Source organism: Sardina pilchardus, chromosome 22 (assembly GCF_963854185.1).
Source record: "Sardina pilchardus chromosome 22, fSarPil1.1, whole genome shotgun sequence".
Classification (NCBI taxonomy): Eukaryota; Metazoa; Chordata; class Actinopteri; order Clupeiformes; family Clupeidae; genus Sardina; species Sardina pilchardus.
Genome location: NC_085015.1, coordinates 28,552,232 through 28,571,194, shown reverse-complemented (window position 1 = coordinate 28,571,194; position 18,963 = coordinate 28,552,232). Strand labels below are relative to the sequence as shown.

Genomic DNA, 18,963 nt, shown 5'->3' with positions numbered 1-18,963 from the left:
TTTGTGTCATTAGGATGGATGTGAATGTGTGTGTCTTCAGCCCAGAGTCATTTCCTGTAATTCAGACTGTCCTTGACACACACTCGCATTTGCACACACACACGGGGACACACACAGACACATAGTCGCAGGCCATTCGGCAAGCTGCAGGGGTTGACATCTGAAATGCACAGCGACATTCTTGTTTGTACACCATATCCTTTTACCATGTTTCTGTTTGTTTGAAATTCGCTTCCTCTTCTACAGCCCATTGCCATTCATGCTCATGTATTTATGGGAAAACATTTAGGCCAATTCATTACGGGCAAGAAGACCTCCCAGTAGATTGGGAACAATGGTCAGTCATAATCAGCCTCAGTCCTGTTATGGAGTTGGAAAAATATAGAATTAAACAAAAGAATTTAAACAACTGAGGAAATTGAACAATTTCGTAAAAAAAAGAGGATTATTATACTTTACGTGAAAGGGTTTTTTGTGCTTGTATTTTGCCATGAGCCACGTAGAGTAAGATTTATTCTTTTTGCTTTAAGTTGTCGGTGAGCAGCAATATCCACCCATACATGACGATAGCCATTTATGTATACAGGTTGTAGCTTCACAGTTCAGTAACATATTTTACACATAAAACTCACCGTCTTCCTTTCTGCCCAATGGAGGGGAAGGAAAACCTGATATACAGTACATAAGCCCGACTAAGACTCTCACTCTCAGATACCCTCAAGATAATGTTTCAAAATACGTCCTTAAAAAAACCTTTGTGACAAAAGGCATATGTTATATATAGGACACCAGTACTCAAACTTAGAAATCAGGTACATTGAAATGTAGGAATTGATATTTGGGTTTTGTTTTCAGATTTCAGCATATAAAAAAAATTGCAACCTGATAAACCTAATTCATCATTAGATTAATTTTAGTTTGTAATACATACGAAATTACCGTATGTGTAAAAGTTGGTTAATTGCTCACCCTTAATGGAAAGCATGTAGATATGTAAACATGCTCTCATTTGACCATGTAAATAAGGGCCTGTACTACATTATCAAATGTCAGTGCGTAAGAAAGATTTAAGTGTATTTAAACAATTTGAATTAGAAAAGAAAAAACTAAAAAAGAAGCACTAGAAACTAGAAGTACTAGCAAAAGAACAAGAAGTACTCATAATTCTGCTCGCAAGTCAATGAAAGTACAGTGCCCTCCAAAAGTATTGGAACACATGCTTAAAGTTAAATATAAAATCATCTTTTGGAAATTGATCTTACTGCCTTAAATGAAAAAATGAGGAAATATTCAACCTTTAAGGACATCAATTTACTTTGTGAATGAATAATGAGCTCAATGCAATTCAAACCAGCTAATTCGCTAACAGCTAATAACTGACATAAAAGCATGCCAATCTCTTAGTATGGTGAAGGGTATAGTGTTGATGTGGGGTTATTTTAATTCCAAAGGCCAAGGGGACTTTATCAGGGTGCATAGTGTCCTGGATCCATGAAATAACTGGCCTTTAAAAGTAAAAATAAAAATCCTCTATGGGAATTTAACATGGGCGTTCCAATACTTATGACCCCTGTATTTTAAGGAAAACATTTATTTATTTACAATACATTATTCATTCACAAAGAAAATTCATGTCCTTAAAGGTTGAATATTTCCTCATTTTTTTCATTTAAGGCATTAAGATCAATTTCCAAAAGATTTTATATTTAGCATGTGTTCCAATACTTTTGGAGGGCACTGTATATTTCTTAAAGAAGCACATTTAAAGAAAAAACACACATTTAGATCTTAGTCTTCTTATGTTTTATTGTATTTGCCTCCATAATTATTATTTCCCTTCCCTCCTTGGAAAGTCCATAAGATGTTAAGAAGGTGTTGAATAACAGAATAACAGAATAGCATACTTAAACAGTACTATATTAAATTAATTTAAGTACATGTACCTCAAGCGAGCAGACATTCAACATAGATGGGATCAGATCTGTCATAAAGTGATTTGTGATTTGTGTAAAATCCCCTCCTTTGTGTCTGCAAAGGCAGAACACGTGTGACTCTTGTATATGTCCAGCTCTTTTTTTTCTTTTTCTTTTTTTACTTTTTTCCCCTTAACATTTTTCCAACATGCCAAAGGCCGGCCCTAATCCTTGTCTATGTGTCCCTAGGTATGAGTGTAGTATGAGCAAGGAATGTGTAGCAGTAAATGTTTAGAAACTTGGAGGTAGACTTTTTTATTTGTCTGGTTAATTTTGTTGAAAACAGTCCCCATTCATGTTTAGCTGAATTACTTGGTTGGTTGTGCCAGTTGAGGCATTATTTTTTACTCGTCATGAAATTCAACTTTTTACTGCTTTTTATTTATGGATTTCATTATAACAGTGTTCACTGCAGAGCAACACTTGCCAAATACTATGTAGCAATAAGCAAGATAGTTAATCAGTTGTAATGGAACCTTTTGAATTGATTATTACATCTTTATAGTGTCCATTCCCTATTCTGCTATGTAGAAGTAAATACTGACCTCTAGATCTTTTAGTTTGTTCACCTTTTAATACACTGAACCTACATACAGCTTGTGATACAGACGCTGTTAGCCTACTAAGTCCATATTTACCTCAAATGCTAATTGAGGGGCATTGTATACATATCTACATTAGAATAGCGCATGTTTGTCTAAGTGCAAATAAATGAGATGTTTAATTGCTGCTGTGTGGGCATTGGGGTATCAGCCGTAGTGATGGTGATGGCATTTATAAAACCCTCTTTGGTTCTGTCATTTGCCCCCCCCCGGTCATAGTGCCCTGCATGTAGCTAGGTGTCTAAAAGATAGAGAATCAGCATTAGGTACCAAAGAATCCACAATAGGGATATGTGCCTTGATTATATGTGTGGAATAGCTAGCTCCTTCTGACATTATAAATCTAACTCAGTTCTATAATATCTACAGGTATAAACATGTGTACAATTAGATATTAACATATATTTTGGCTATTCTTTTATAAGTGCCCAGAAAATGAAATATGTCAAGATCCAGCTTGATATTCAACCATCCTCTCAGTGTCCATTAAGGTTCCAACCCATTTTAGTCTGTCGTGTGTTTGTGTGTGTGTGTGTGTGTGTGTGTATTCATGCGTGCAGTGGGCTTTAATGTTCCCTGTTCATCCCAGCTCTTCATTTTCACCCTCAGAGTTCTGGAGGTTTTCTGGAAAGTTCAGTAGTCCGTTCCCTCAGCTCTGTGTGTCCATAACTGATAGTGTGTGTTTGTGTCAGCACGGCGACTCCACATAGTCGTTGTCCAGCCGTGGCCTGAAGTTGGTGGCCAGGGAGCGGCTAATGACGATGACGCGCGGGCTCAGGCAGTCGTCGCGGCGATGCAGAATGTCCCAGATGAGCACGGCGGCGGCCAGGGTGGCCAGCAGGCAGGCGGCGATGTTGATGTAGCAGGAGTAGGACAGCTCCGTGTGAGGGCCGATGCGGTAGAACGTCACCAGACCTATCACCAGCACAAAACCTACGGAGAGAGAGAACGGCAGGGCCAGGGAATGAGATGGAATTGTGTACTGTAGAGAGACAGAGAGAGAGAGGAGTGAGCGAGGGAAAAATGTTCCTCTCTGGGTTGTTTTTGTGTTGTGTAAAATCTTGTTATCTTGTGGCACTCTTGGTGAGCTCTAGCTTCCAGCCAGAGCTATAATTGGGAAAAGCTGGAGCTGATTTCATGGAAGCCTCATGCATGCATGCAGATAAAACACTCTCTCTCTCACACACTCTCACACACACACACACACACACACACACACACACACATACTACACACACTGAAATGAAGGCAAAGAAAGATAGTGGGTTTGGAGGATTGGACCAAGACTAAGAATAGTTGACTTCACAAAGGCTGGTTTGGTCTGCGTCCCAACAGCCCACCGCAGGGAGGTAATGCTGATGGACAGCCATGCTGAGCCTGAGCACTCTCCACGGGACGCATTCCACAGCAGCCTCCGTCACAGCACGCTAACTCACAGCACCGCACAGCACAGCACAGCACGCCAGCCCATAGCAACAGCACAGCAACCCCACACAGCCCAGTCTCTCCCAGCTCAACGCCCTCCACACACACACACACCACCCTCTCTTGGCTCAGAGGCCCCGCTGTGGCTCCAGCCTTTAACTGCTCCGGTTTGGACAGGTACTGTATACACAGAAGACTGATCACAAATCAGAAACTTCCTAGACTGTCCGACGCCACCACTGCCTCCTGTTCCATCTGGCCTTACTGTTATGGACAGACACAGCACAGATCCCAAATCAGCGTGTCCTTAGATGTGTCATGTCAGGGGGCTCTAATTTTGGATGGGGCGATATTGGCAGGGCCGTGTAGAATGCGGTCAGTGCGTGCGAAGGGGGAGACTGGTCCTAGCGCAGCCCTTGAAAATGACTCCTGGTCGGTGACATCCTCCGAGTGGCTCACCTCCCACCGCAGGCTTATCTCATCCGCTCGGCTCGAGCTGAAATCACTCATCGACACGGTGCATTCCTCCGGCCCAGCGCAGAGGCCACAGGGGCCAGAGACGAGGGGAGTCGCCACATCCCACGAGCCTCGCACAGATTAAGACGCCGCACTGCCTCCCCAAAATGAGTTCTCTTCACTAAATGGCCTTCTCTACCAGTTCAAATAAAATTGGTGAATACAACTTAACGTATATTTTTAGTTGTGAGAGGTCCAGAGGAAATGCTGTCTGGAGAATATACATTACTGTATGTGTCCAAAGGAAAGGAGGGGAGAGCTGAGAGCAGTTTGGGATATGAACTAGTGTGTTTCCTGGGGCCTGCCTGTCCGGTGGATTTATTTAAAGTGTGTATGTGGGTGTGTGTGTGTGTGTGATATGACAAATTATCCTTTGCTCTCTCGGCGGCGCTGTCTTTCTAAGTAAGTGTATGCCTGTAGGTTTTCTTTGGCACTGTCTAATCCCTGATATCCTTCCTTCACCCTTCGCCCTGACCACCCTTCCCCCACCCTTCTCATGGCCCTCCCTCTCGCTGTCTGCTTCTTCTATCTTCCAGCAGGCTCTGGACAAATAGACTCCTGCGTTGCTGTATCAGTATCACACTGTACAGTATATGGATGTTTCACAATATCTCACTCAGAATCTGAGCGGTTTGGATGATGGTCTTCAGTATATGATCTTCATCAGCGCTTTGATTGTTTCCCTCTTCTTAGAGCACCGCTCCAGATTAGTCCGTTTTCTTTTGTGTTGCTACAGCTGACCATTCTCCTGCCCAGTGTCACAGGGAGTGTGGTGGGCACCATGCCAACTGTGTAACCGTGCCCATCACCCCTCACCCTCATTCATCTGTAACCTGGCCCTAGCTAATCTTACTCTAGTGTGTGTGTGTGTGTGTGTGTGTGTGTGTGTGTGTGTGTGTGTGTGTGTGTGTGTGTGTGTGTGTGTGTGTGTGTGTGTGTGTGTGTGTGTGTGTGTGTGTGTGTGTGTGTGTGTGTGTGTGTGTGTGTGTGTGTGTGTGTGTAGGCAGGACCTCAGCAGCAATCTGCTGGCCGGACTGGAATGTGTGTCTGGTGTTATTCTGCAGTCTGAGGTTGATAGCGGTGGAAACCAAAACTTGGCATTGCAGACTATCACTGAGCAAAAATAACTCATTCACAGCAGTGCACCATTCATATCCAATGAGAGCCGAGTTACCTCCTCTTAGTTTGCTGTAATTTCACCTGTCATCTCTCAGTGATAACCATGTTACCGACAGTCTGTCCAAGAAGCTGCACAATGTAATCCTTCAGCCGTTCACAAAGAGCATATTATGTAGCTGCTTTTAAAGGCCCCTACTCTGTCAGTCCACAGTGACCACCACACAAATGTGGCATGGTAGCGCTAGTGAAACCATTATATTGTATATCTGTGTAATTAATATATACCGGTAGTTACTTTAGTTTTAATTAGTTTGTCTTGAAAATCCCCTCTATCATCAGTTTGTCATATGGCATGACTACTAAGGAAGACTCGTCATTCTACTTCTTAATCCGTTTGGCTGGCGGCTTATCCTAATAGCAGCTAAGGTCGTGTCACCTCCCTTGGGTCACTGACCGCCACTGACCCGTAAGAGGTGACCCCACCGTTTCTCATCCCCCCGAGGACGTGGTCCATTCCGTTCCCAGGGACGGCCCAGCCTAGCCTGACCTCTCCTCGCCGTCCCCTACGCTCCCTCCTTCTCCTCCGTAAGACCACAGGAAATGAGACATGGCCTCCTCGGGAAGCCTCCTGCTTATTGGACGACGTGTATAATTCAGCTGTCATGTCACCACAGAATAAGAGGCCTTGAAGAGACTCGGTGGAATCCAGGCTCTCTGGGAAGTCAGGGAGTGCATTGGGCTGTGCTTCTGGAGGTCAGATTGTGGAGGGTTTGAAGGGCTCCAGTATGCATGAGGAGGCAGAAGTGGTCTGTTTGAACCACACTGAACAAACACGGACAAACAAATGGTACTGGTGTGTGGTTTCTGTCTTAACAGTCCACCCCTCTACATCCCCTTCTTCTTTCCTCTGTGGTGTGTGTGTGTGTGTGTGTGTGTGTGTGTGTGTGTGTATGCACGGGACGCAGGGCTTCAGGGGATTTTGCATAACAGGTAGTGGCAGCACTTCCCCGTCCTGCGTAGGGAAATCCTGGCGCCTGCCCGTCTCTCGCCGGTCTCTTTCACAGACACTAAATATAACCCCAGCTGTGACACTCTCACACAGCGCCGCAGCGCCGTCCAGCCCTCGCCCGCTCTCGCTCGCTACACACACACACACGCCACACACAGCCGCGCACAAAGCGCCGCGCTCCGGCACGCTACACTCAAGTGGACGGCCCACGCGGATTGTTTGCCGAGCGTTTACAGAACGTCCAGGAACAGACGCCGTGAACGGACGCGGCCCGCTTTCCCCTTGGACAACCAGACAAACGCACACACGCACACAGACACACACGCATGCGCATGCGCGCACACACACACACACACACACACACACACACACACACACACACACACACACACACACACACACAGAGACTCCTCTCCTGAACACAATACCAGTGGCAATAGCATTTCCCTGGCCAGTGATGGAAAAACGCCCAATGAGAGACAGCCAAACATCTTATCACACCAGATCACACAGTAGCAAGAAGTGTAACACGCAAACACAATCAATTAGTGTAGGAGCAAATAATAACACAGGACTCACAGGGTCAGCTTAACAGTACTGTGCAGATTCACTTGATCTGTCCTTACATGGTGATATCTCTCATCTAATCCAGTCTAGTTTAGTCAATACGTCATTGCAATTGAGTATCAATTAAGTATCTATTTATCTAATACATAGGACTGGCCAGAGTCAGAAATCATTCATTTGGTGATTTTAAGAAATGGCTTAAACACACACACAAACACACACACACACACACACACACACACACACACACACACACACACACACACACACACACACACACACACACATTCTCTCATAGACTGCGTGTCTATTCCTGGTGCCGGTTTGAGTGAAGAGGCTTTCCAAGAAGACGGTATGATCTGATAAGCGTGGGCTGCGTCTTGGCGGAGCCTCCGGTTCATTGTTGTGGAGTTTTTGATTGCGGGTGGGCGCGGGGAGCCGTTGGGGTGGCTTGGCTTTATTTGTTGATATTTGTTCTGTTACAGATCCTCAAAGCAGCGTCTGCTTTTGCTCGTAAGCGTCTCACAACAAATAAGCGCAGCAGATAGCCCGCCCCTCCCCCCTTATCAATGTGGCCTGAGGAGCTACTCACACGCAACCCTGTCACTTCAACTAGGCACACCACACTATACAAGAGCTTTCTAGACATTGTGTGTGTGTGAGTGTGTGTGTGTGTGTGTGTGTGTGTGTGTGTGTGTGTGTGCGTTATAGGGACAGAAGGTAAGTGGTCAATAGTATACACTGGTTGAGTTGAGGTAAGTGTGTGTGTGTGTGTGTGTGTGTGTGTGTGTGTGTGTGTGTGTGTGCGCGCGTGTGTGTGTGCGCTAGAGGGAAAGAAAGGAAAGTGGTCTGTAGTGTACACTGGTTGAGTTGAAGTAAGTGTGTGTTTGTATTTGTGTGTGTGTTAGAGAGAAAGAAAGGAAAGTGGTCAGTTGAGTTGAGGTAAGTGTGTGTGTGTGTGTGTGTGTGTGTTAGAGGGCGAAGAAAGGAAAGTGGTCAGTTGAGTTGAGGTAAGCGTGTGTGTGTGTGTGTGTGTGTGTGTGTGTGTTAGAGGGCGAAGAAAGGAAAGTGGTTTGTAGTGTATATGGGAATAGCCTTGAGGCTGAGAAACACTCGATACGGCACACGCGTGCTACAATGTGTTTGGCCCATTGAGAGTAAAAGAAAGGTTTGGCCAATGAGATACAGGCACTTCCGCCCAAAACTGTTTTCTGTGCACCAGAATTTATCCCACTTCCTTTTCAACTTGTAGTCTGTCAGTCACAGCTAGGATGCTTTAGCTTAAATTAGCTCTAGCATTAGCTATCAAGTTGAGTTGAGGTGTGTGTATATATTTGTGTGTGTGTGTTAGAGGCAAAGAAAGGAAAGTTGTCAGTTGAGTTGAGGTGTGTATGTGTGTGTGTGTGTGTGTGTGTGTTTACATTTACATTACATTACATTTAATTTGCGACTGAGTATGTGTGTATGTGTGTATGTGTGTGTGTGCTAGAGGGAAAGAAAGGAAAGTGGTGAATAGTGTGCACAGTTTGAGTTGAGGGACACTCACTGGCTAGCTGGAACAGTGCAGCGATGGCCTCCTCCCACCACTGGGAGTCCTGAGTAATGAACTTCAGCTCCAGCAGCCCCAGCAGGTAGATCAGCTGACCCGCCGTCAGGGCAACCGTTGCCAGGAGATTGCAGGCACGCATCATGTCAAACTGCACTGGGGTGAGAGAGGGGAACAAACAGTGAATGAAGCAGACAGACACATGCACAGGCACACAGTGTGAAGGAATAACCACCAGAAGGCCCCTTATGGGCTTCCGAACGGAGAAAATTGAAATTGAACCTATTGACAATGATCAGTAAGGAGCTGAGAATACAAGAGGCCACAAAAGTGTACACACACACACACTCACACACACACACACTCACTCTCATACAGAGAGGGAGAGTATTATTTTACTGTTACTGTAAATATGTGCAGATGTTCTGTCAGCTGTGGTGAGAATCCTGTGTGGGTGATCCTTCCTGTTTCCCAGCATACCTCACAGAGTCAGAGTTTCCTGCTACCCATGATCCTTTTCTGGGCCATCCGCACGGATAGCTCATGTAGAGTATGGCCAAAGAGTGCCTGCTTTTTATTTATAGCTAATCTAGGAGAAATGAATCACAGACTTCTAAACTGGTATCAAAGTACTTTTAGCTGAAAACCCTATATTCCTGGGCTCGTTTTAATAAAGAAAGATAAGTATTTCAGACCTTAAATGTTGCTATTAATCTAGTTGCCACAACACAGCTTCAGGTTGAGCGCATACACATCCACGTATAGAAATGTACACATACATAAATCAGTGCACACTCTGTTGCCCTTAGCTTTGTTCACAACAGTCATTTTTGTAACGAAAGTTGCCGATTCAATTGAACAACTGTTGATTTAGGAAATGCAGCCCTTCCAGTAGCCCGCACCTGTGTTTACACGCCGAGTGAATGAGGCCCGAGGAACACCAGGAATCCGTTTAAATGCCATTCATTCCCATTCAGCGCCGCTGGGTCGTGACCCATTCATGCAGAGGCGCTGGCAAGCACATGAAAGCCAGCTGAGAGGGCTGCCCAGCAGCGCAACAAAAGGCCAGACCGAAGAGCAAACACGGCTCCCTTTAGGATGCGCTCGCTCAGAGGAGGGCATCGCTCCTTAAAGAACGGAATTCTACTCGGAAGTATCGATTTAATATTCCAGGAAAATTAAGATACACCTTGAAAGTACATTACCACAGTTTTTACAGTTACATTTACATTTTACGTTTACGTTTAGCTGATGCTTTTATCCAAAGCAACTTAGATATGAGGATTAAGATTCAAGCTACATCGCAAAAGGCGGCTTTAGGGGTAACAGTGAATACTACTTTTACAAGCAGCACAAGACAACCAGAGGATGAGAGTGCAGAAGTTTAAGTACCAGTGCTGTCGCGTGTACATTGTATCTGACACATGCACACTCAGATACACACACACACACACACACACACACACACACACACACACACACACACACACACACACACACACACACACACACACAGACACACACTGGTTTGGTCTATGTGTGCACACACAGCTTCCAGGACACTTACGTTTCACCGTGCTGCGTGACTCGTGGCGTCCGGCGTAATCCGCGCCCCAGCTGAGGCCCTGGCAGAGTCCGCGGGTGCCCGCCGCCTCGGGCTCCTCGTCCAGCTGGCACATCCTCCAGAGGCCCACGCTGCGGCGGCGCCCGCCGTCCAGCGACTGCAGCACCCAGCTGGGGCTCCAGGCCGCCGTGTTGTTGAGCACCAGCGAGAACAGGGCCACCGCCACCGCAGCCAGCACCAGCCGCTGCACCGCCATGCAGCCCTCCCTCCGCTCTCCTCTCTCACGCTCGGCCCCCACCCCCCGCTCGCTTGCTCACAGGCCCGTGCACACAGGCACGCCACACACACTCACACACACACAGATACGAAGTGTTCAGGTGATGGGATGATTCAGCCCAGTGGTGTTAGCTAGAGAACATCTCCGTTCATCCTTGTCCGTTGGGGTGGGGGATGAGGGGGGGTTGCGTACGCCGCCAGGGGGTCTTTATCCTTCTTCCTCTGATGAACGCACTTGAGGGGGCCTCCTGTCGAGCACCTGGGCCATGACACTGTTCCTCTTTCTCCTGGTCTGTCCCCGACTCTCACTGGATCGCTCTCTCTCTCTCGGTTCTCTTTTTTTTCTTTGAAGGGTCTCTGTTCTTTGAGGTTCTTCTAGTTCATCAGCCCAGTGGGTGTCTGTCTTGGTGTTTTCTCTCCTGACTCTCACGCTGTCCTTTTCTTACCCTCCTCTCCGATTCTGCTCCTCGGACTTTGCAGCTGGGACAGGGGAGGCGGGATCCCCACTTTTGTCTTTCTGTTTTTTTCCCCTCTCTCTCTCTCTTCCCTCTCTCAGCAGGGAAAACAAAGTGGTTGGAGCTGGTTCTTGCTCTTGCAGTCTGGCTGTGATCCTTAAGTCTTCTCCCTCCACTGCACAGGCATGCATGGAGCCAGGCTGGAGTTGTGTGGAGAGTTGTGTGGAGAGCTTGTCTGTGCGGTCCGCGATAAGATGATAAGAGTTTGAGACTGAGCTGCGTTGAGAGCGTCTCGTGTGGGTCGTGCCCGTGCAGAGTGTGAGTGGCTGAGGAGCGAGATCTAGAGGTCTGAAGGTGAACGCTGCCACAGTGGGGGAGAGTGTGAGCGCTTAGTCCCTCTGCTCGCTCGCTCTCCCTCCCTCGCTCTCTTTCTCCCTCCCTCCCATTGCTATCTCTCTCTCTCTCTCTCTCTCTTGCTCTCTTGCTCTCTCTTGCTCTCTCTTGCTCTCTCTCTCTCTCTCTTTCTCTCTCTGTGACAAGCGTGGTGCTCCTGCAGTCTAACAGCAACAGGATGCGTTTCCTGAGGAAAAGGGGTAGAGGACGGCAGAGCACAGCCCCTCCTCCTTCCCCCCCACACTCTTTCTTCTCTCCTTTTTTGTCCCTTTCTCCCACACTCCTCGTTTGCCCCCCGTCTCTCTCTCTCTCTCTCTCTCTCTCGCCCTCCCACTTTGCCCCGCACTCTTTCTCTCACTCCCTCTTTCTTTTTCTGTCTTTCTCTCTCTCTCTCTCTCTTGAGTGAGTGAGGTGAATTGCTCCGCTCTCAGCCCGGTCCTGGGCCCCCAAAGATTCAGGGAATTTCCTGTTGCCTAACTTTAATAAACAAGCCCATATGTGTGTGGGGGGGGTGGGGGCGGGGGCGCACTCAAATAAGAACCAGATGGGTGTGGAATTCAAAGAGCAGGCGGAGGAGGGACCCAGATGAAGAGAGGGATGGAATGTACGAGAAAGAGTGGGATGGAATTAGCAACGTTCAGGGTTCTGAGGGCTGAGTGGAGACCACACCAAATGTGGAGGGTGGGTCAGGTTTTGTGTTTTGCAGGGTGCCAAGCAAGCCAGTAGGCTTTTCATGTTTTTCTTCAGTTCCTCAGCCTATAGGAAAGGATGTTACTGAAAAGACACACATACCACATCACATTCCCACCTGACCCTATTGGATGATCTCTGCTCCCCTCCTCACACATTTTCTCAATGTGTCCTCAGACATGTCTAGTGGCTTTTCTTTTAAAACTGTGTTTAAATGTAGCATATCAATACATTGAATTAATGATTTGTGAAAATGTAGTTGTAAATTATTGTTGTAAATGGCACTGGTAGTGGTAAATAATCTTCTTCATGTTTGCATTGTATTAAGATAGTGGTGTCCTACCCTTTCTCTGTGCCCCATGTCCCTAGTGAGGCGGTGTGGGAGAGCATGGCGCGGATGTGTGTGAAGAGCCGGCGTCTGGACGTGGCGCGGGTCTGTCTTGGGAACATGGGCAACGCCAGGGCAGCACGGGCACTCCGGGAGGCCGAGAAGGAGCCCGAGCTGGAGGCCCAGGTCGCCATGCTGGCCACACAGCTGGGCATGCTGGTGAGACCTGTGCCTGTGCTCTCTCTCTCTGTCTCTCTCTCTCACTCACACACACACACACACACACTTTTGCTCAGTCTCACCTAACTTCATCAGAACTCACGATTGGACATTCTTATGAAATGTCAATAGTGATACACATTTGATCATTTCATGTCAAAACAGACACACACCTCATAATAACTGGTCTGCGTGTCTCTATTAGTCTTATGTGAAGTTGGCTCATGGCATTCCAGTCTAGAAAACAAGTCTGTGTGTTGCTGTGTCCCCATCTGTCCCTGTCTGTGTCTGTGTCCCTGCTGGCGGGTGTGTCAGGAGGAGGCTGAGCGTCTGTACCGCTCGTGTGGCCGCTATGACCTGCTGAATAAGTTCTACCAGGCGTGTGGCCAGTGGCAGCGGGCCATCGAGACGGCCGAGAGCCACGACCGCGTGCACCTGCGCACCACCTACTACAGCTACGCCAAGCACCTGGAGGCCATGGGAGATTCCACCACCGCCCTCAGCTAGTGAGTTACCCCCACCCTCTCACAGTCTCACAGGTAGAGATACCACCACCACCACCCTCAGCTAGTGAGTTAGCCCCACCCTCTCACACTCTCACAGTTAGAGATACCACCACCACCACCCTCAGCTAGTGAGTTACCCCCACCCTCTCACAGTCTCACAGTTAGAGATACCACCACCACCACCACCCTCAGCTAGTGAGTGACTCTCACAGTCTCACAGTTAGAGATACCACCACCACCACCCTCAGCTAGTGAGTTACCCCCACACTCTCACAATCTCACAGTTAGAGATACCACCACCACCTCCCTCAGCTAGTGAGTTACTCCCACACTCTCACACTCTCACAGATATACCACCGCCACCCTAGTGAGTTACCCCACCCTCTCTCAGTCTCTCTTCATCACCAACATGTTTTGGTAGAGAATGTTTTCCCCTGTGATGTTACCTTCAATATTGTAAGCCAGATCCTTGGCTATTCAGCTCAGATTTAGCTTTTTGTCAGAGCCAGAATGTATCCACCCTTTGCCCAAGTGGCTGATAAAAAGGAGTTCCCCAAGGTCAGATGACTGATGTCATCTCATAGAATACAAAACTATTCCGTTATACGGCCATAAAGGTGCACATAGTTTGGGGACCACACTCACAATAACTGTTCCCCGCTGAATTGAACTACGTCACAAACACGGTCAAATTTAATGTCAAATCCTCTGTTGGCAGAATCCAGCCATTTTTAGTGCTGTTTTTATGTGATGACAGCAAGGAATTCTAACTTCGACTATGGCCATGCCAAATTATATAATCGGAGCTCAGTCATTCTTCCTTTTCCCTTGTGAGTGTGTATGTGTGTGTGTGTGTGTGTGTGTGTGTGTACTCTACTACGCAGACAACTGTACCGATCCCCTTTGTTTGATTAAATATGAGTGTATGTTTGTGACATCACCAGATCCTTCCCTGCGGTTAGGACATCCTGCCGTTTCTCCGAAGCCCTTTTTTAGCCGTCCTGCATCTTTTATTAGTGGCCCCATCACTCTTCCCTTATGTGTCACCGTTTTCCTATCCCTGTTGTTGTCTGTCCATCTTTCCACAGTTATGAGAAGTCGGACACACACCGCGTGGAGGTTCCCAGAATGCTCATCGACGACTCCCTCGCCTTGGAGATCTACGTCAATAAGATGAAGGACAAGTGAGTTCCACCTCTCTGGGTCTTTGATGTGCACGCTTCAAGGACGCAGTGATGTAATGTCTGATTCTCTCGTGTGATTGGGCAGGAATCTGTATAAGTGGTGGGCCCAATACCTGGAGAGCCAATCAGAAATGGAGTCTGCTCTCCGCTACTATGCGCACGCCCAGGACTACCTGTCTCTTGTGCGCGTCCACTGTTACCAGGGCAACATTCAGAAGGTAGTACACCTGAGTAACAATGGGTATAATTGTCAGAATGTAACATGATAGTCATCCAATAAAGAACCTTGTACTAGTCATCCTCCAGGTCATCAACCAGTATCAGAAATCCAGTAATGTTATTCCTGCTGTATTACTATTTGTGAAAGAACACTTCTTTCAGTTAAAGGTACATTCATTGCATTGGTCCTCTTTTGGTTACAGGCTAGTGAGATAGCCAATGAGACGGGCAACAGAGCTGCCTCCTATCACTTGGCCCGGCAGTATGAGGGCCAGGAGGATATCGGCCAATCGGTGCACTTCTACACACGGGCACAGGCCTACAACAATGCCATTCGCTTATGTAAGGAGAATAACCTGGATGAACAGCTCCTAAACCTGGCTCTGCTGAGCAATCCTGAAGACATGATGGAGGCTGCTTGCTACTATGAGGATAAAAAGTTACACATGGACCGGGCTGTCATGCTGTACCACAAGGTAAGTAAACACATGCACACCCACACAAATAACAAAGTGTGTGTGGTATGAGTAGTGTGGTGAACAGGTGTAATGAAGTTAGTTGCCCTTCTTAGCTCCTCATGAGTCATTTTCCCCTCAGGCTGGCCACGTCTCCAAGGCTCTAGAGTTGGCCTTCTCCACAGAGCAGTTTGGTGCTCTGCAGCTGATTGCAGAGGACCTGAATGAGAACAGCGACCCCGCCCTGTTGGCTCGTTGCTCAGATTTCTTCATTAAACACGCACAGTACCACAAGGCCGTGGAACTACTGGTGGCTGCCAAGAAGGTGTGTGTGTGTGTGTGTGTGTGTGTGTGTGTGTGTGTGTGTGTGTGTGTGTGTGTGTGTGTGTGTGTGTGTGTGTGTGTGTGTGTGTGTGTGTGTGTGTGTGTGTGTGTGTGTGTGTGTGTGTGTGTGTGTGAGGGTGTGTGTGTTTGTACATTGACTCTTTTGTCCATCAGAAAAGTTTTTTGTTTCAGAACAGGTTCAATTTTGTGCTTTTTTCATTTTCGGATTCTGTCAGTTTCCTACAGCAGCAATCCGGATTTGGGGGGGCAAACAAAATAATGCATGCAAAATTACACATTTTAGTGTGCCAGGGACTTAAAACTGTGTGTCTGAGTGATGTCTATTTTTACTATGTGTGGATGTGATAATGTGTGACTAGTGTTCAGTGTCATTTGTTCAGCAGTGCTACATTCATGGTGTAGTTGACTGTGGTCTTCTGTAGCAGATGTGTCTCACACTCAGTGGGTTGTTTTGTTATGTGTTTAGTACCATGAGGCCCTGCAGCTGTGTTTGGACCAGAGCCTGACCGTGACTGAGGAGCTGGCGGAGAGAATGACCGTGACGCGCGGCTCTGCCCACCTATCAGAAGAGGAGCGGAAGAGCCTGCTCGAACGAATAGCTGACTGCTGCATGCGCCAGGGCAACTATCACCTAGCAACTAAGAAGTACACTCAGGCTGGCAATAAAATGAAGGTGAAAGTGCTTCATAAGATGTAATACCAACTGAAGCAAACACAAATGCGCACACACACACACACACATCCCACACACACACGTCTCACACACATCCATGATCAACACTCGTATACTCACACGGTCTTGCCCTTAAGCCTCTTGCTTTTCTCATGTTTGATCTTCCCCACTTTGCTTTGCTTTGCCGACATTCCTTGATATGAAAATGTCAAGATGCTGTATGTCCCGTGTAAATCAAAGCATTCAAAGCAACACGCTGTTCATCACTCTACAGATGTAGTCTATAGTCAGGTTTTATTGATATAGCCCATTTCATACACAGAACGGTAGCCCAATGTGCTTCATATACAGGAACATGTTTGCCATTCTAGGCAATGGCCAAATAATAACTATTAATCTGTCTGCAGGCAATGCGTGCTCTGTTAAAGTCTGGTGACACAGAGAAGATTGTGTTTTTCGCTGGAGTGTCTCGTCAGAAGGAGATCTTCATCATGGCCGCCAACTACCTGCAGTCTCTGGATTGGCGGAAAGATCCAGAAATCATGAAGAACATTATCAGCTTTTATACCAAGGGCAGAGCTCTTGACCTGCTTGCAGGTTTCTATGAGGCCTGTGCACAAGTGAGCAATATGAGTGCCTTGATGCGTCTCAGGTGGAATTCATAACTGAATGAAATGTCCTGACTTCTAACTTCTTTGTGTGCATGTGTGTGTATATTTTTGTGTGTGTAGGTGGAGATTGACGACTATCAGAACTATGAGAAAGCTTTGGGTGCGCTAACAGAGGCCTACAAGTGTTTATCAAAAGCCAAAGGTCGAAACGCAGATGACCAGGACAGTAGAGTGTCTGAGCTCACACACCGAATTTCCTTGGTGAAGAAATTCATCCAGGCACGCAGGTAAAACATTCCCTCCCCTCAGACGTGAGATCTCCTTCTTTGAGATGTTCATATGATGACCTCCTCTAGAGGGCACTAAGGCCCTGTATACATGTATCCAGATAGTTTTCTCTCTGTTTATTTTTGTAATAATATCTCCCTACACACTAAAACACAAACTACAGCTGATATTGGTGCTAATATTACAGCTGGCATCTCCTGGCATTGTTATGGTTACAGTTGTTGCTATTACTATTTTAACATTGCATCGCAGAAACTGGTGTTTTAAAACAACTTCACTTTTAGAGCGTGTTTTTAAAAAATATCCAGTTATTTATGGTTACAGTATTTGTTGTAATAATCTGTACTTGGAGATTTCCAGTAGAGGGCAATCATGAGACTGAGACATGGTAATGGAGCACTCGTATGACACGGAGTACTCATATGACGTGATAACTCTGAGTGTGTGTGTGTGTGTGTGTGTGTGTGTGTGTGTGTGTGTGTGTGTGTGTGTGTGCGTGCGCGCGCGCGTTTGTGTGCAGGCTGTACGAGGACGAGCCTGCAGAGGCAGTGCATCTGTGTGAGACACTGCTGCAGGAGCCAGATCTGGACCCAGCTGTCAGAGTGGGTGACGTCTATGGCTTCCTGGTGGAGCATTACTGCCAACAGGGCAACTACCAGCAGGTGTGTGTGGTCATGTTAATTTTCCAGCTGCAAGTATTTTAGATTTGAAGAAACACTCAGAAAACTCTTATTAAAGACCATCATGGATAAGTGGCACATTGTTCAATCCTGTCAGTTTAGAAATAGTTCTGCTGTAAAAGACAGACAAATAGGGCTAGTGTTATGCCAATCTCCCACTCGAGATTGTGTTTATAATTGTGTGTGTGTGTGTGTGTGTGTGTGTTTAGGCTGTCTCCAAGTTAGAGGACCTGCGACGTACCTTGCCCTCGGTGAACGTGGGACTCTACGTGAGCCAGGACAGCCTCGTCGCCCTACAGGAAGCCACGGGGCTCCAGCTGGCCCGTGGAGACAACCGGGACTCCAACGCTCACCACCTCACGCACACTACACACCACGACAGCGGCGGAGAGGATGAGGTGGTGGAAGAGGAAGAGGATGAGAATCTGCCGGACTGAGACCCTTCTCTATTTAGCTCCCTCTGTTGGTCTTTCATGGAATCATCATTCAGAGTCAGACGTGCTCTTGTCACCGCTTCCAAGTTTAATATCACAATAATGCACTTGCTGTGCAGACATTGTATACATTCATTATTGTCTGTCTAATGTGTTTCTTCAGGTGTGAAATTATCAGATGTTGTTTTATAAGAATGTGTTTGTAATGACTGACAAGGCTCTGAGACAGAGCTGTGCCTCTGTCTCTTGTAGCGAATATTTGTTGTGTCTACCTACAGTGCCAGCTTGTTGATGGCCTTGAGCAGCAGAGGCCTGTTTATTTGTATGGAGTGTGTGTGTGTGTGTGTGAGTGTGTGAGTGTGTGTGTGTGTGTGAGAGAGAGAGAGAGAGAGAGAGAGAGAGAAAGAAAGAGAGATGCAAAGTTGAGGCCTAAACTTAATCAAAGTGGTTTCAGCAGTTTGGTGATTTTTTTCCACTTCTACCCATGAGCTGTAAATATTGGACAGGCCTTCAATATTTTGTAAAGCAACCTTATGCTGTATAGAGGTCTGTAATATTTTAAATAAATGATTTATACATTGTTTTCCTAATGGTCTGTCAGGATTACTTCTTGGGTGTAGGCCTAATCTGTGTAACTAGGACAAATTCAGCTGCTCTGATCAAAATAGCATTAGTTTTAATTCGTAAAATTCGTACACAAACGAATATTTAAACATGTGTCATGTTCCAGTTTTACTGTCATTCGAAATACACTGCAAACATCATAGCCACAGCGTACAAATGACGGTTTTCGTGAGTGACAGTCAGGAAATTGTCTTTTTCTTGATCCCAGAGAGCACGACCCACGACCTTTACAGCTTGTCCTTTCTTTTCGCCAATTATCACC

At 46.6% G+C, this 18,963-nt stretch overlaps 3 protein-coding genes across 3 annotated transcripts in view; 1 reads left to right on the top strand and 2 right to left on the bottom strand.

The window, feature by feature from the left end:
- ift140 (intraflagellar transport 140 homolog (Chlamydomonas)) overlaps positions 1-18,667 on the top strand; it is a 30,131-nt gene extending 11,464 nt beyond the window's left edge. The window contains exons 19-29 of the mRNA XM_062526439.1: positions 12,505-12,682; positions 12,998-13,188; positions 14,277-14,372; positions 14,458-14,590; positions 14,795-15,067; positions 15,189-15,371; positions 15,858-16,064; positions 16,472-16,684; positions 16,796-16,962; positions 17,484-17,625; positions 17,853-18,667. Of these exons, the coding sequence (XP_062382423.1) occupies positions 12,505-12,682; positions 12,998-13,188; positions 14,277-14,372; positions 14,458-14,590; positions 14,795-15,067; positions 15,189-15,371; positions 15,858-16,064; positions 16,472-16,684; positions 16,796-16,962; positions 17,484-17,625; positions 17,853-18,080 (2,011 nt within the window). The 3' untranslated portion in view covers positions 18,081-18,667. The remainder of the gene's footprint in view (positions 1-12,504; positions 12,683-12,997; positions 13,189-14,276; positions 14,373-14,457; positions 14,591-14,794; positions 15,068-15,188; positions 15,372-15,857; positions 16,065-16,471; positions 16,685-16,795; positions 16,963-17,483; positions 17,626-17,852) is intronic.
- tmem204 (transmembrane protein 204) lies at positions 1,789-11,755 on the bottom strand. Its single transcript, XM_062526440.1, has 3 exons — positions 10,325-11,755; positions 8,758-8,913; positions 1,789-3,508 (listed from the first exon to the last, which is right to left on the bottom strand). Exons 1-3 carry the CDS (start codon positions 10,575-10,577, stop codon positions 3,264-3,266), a joined length of 654 nt encoding a protein of 217 aa, XP_062382424.1. The 5' UTR covers positions 10,578-11,755; the 3' UTR covers positions 1,789-3,263.
- A 66-nt stretch (positions 18,668-18,733) lies between the features above and the next one.
- The window catches only part of LOC134070187 (dynein light chain Tctex-type protein 2), a 716-nt gene continuing 486 nt past the window's right edge, over positions 18,734-18,963 (bottom strand). The window contains exon 1 of the mRNA XM_062526441.1: positions 18,734-18,963. This exon is cut by the window's right edge and continues 486 nt beyond it. Coding sequence (XP_062382425.1) covers positions 18,816-18,963 — 148 coding nt within the window. The 3' untranslated portion in view covers positions 18,734-18,815.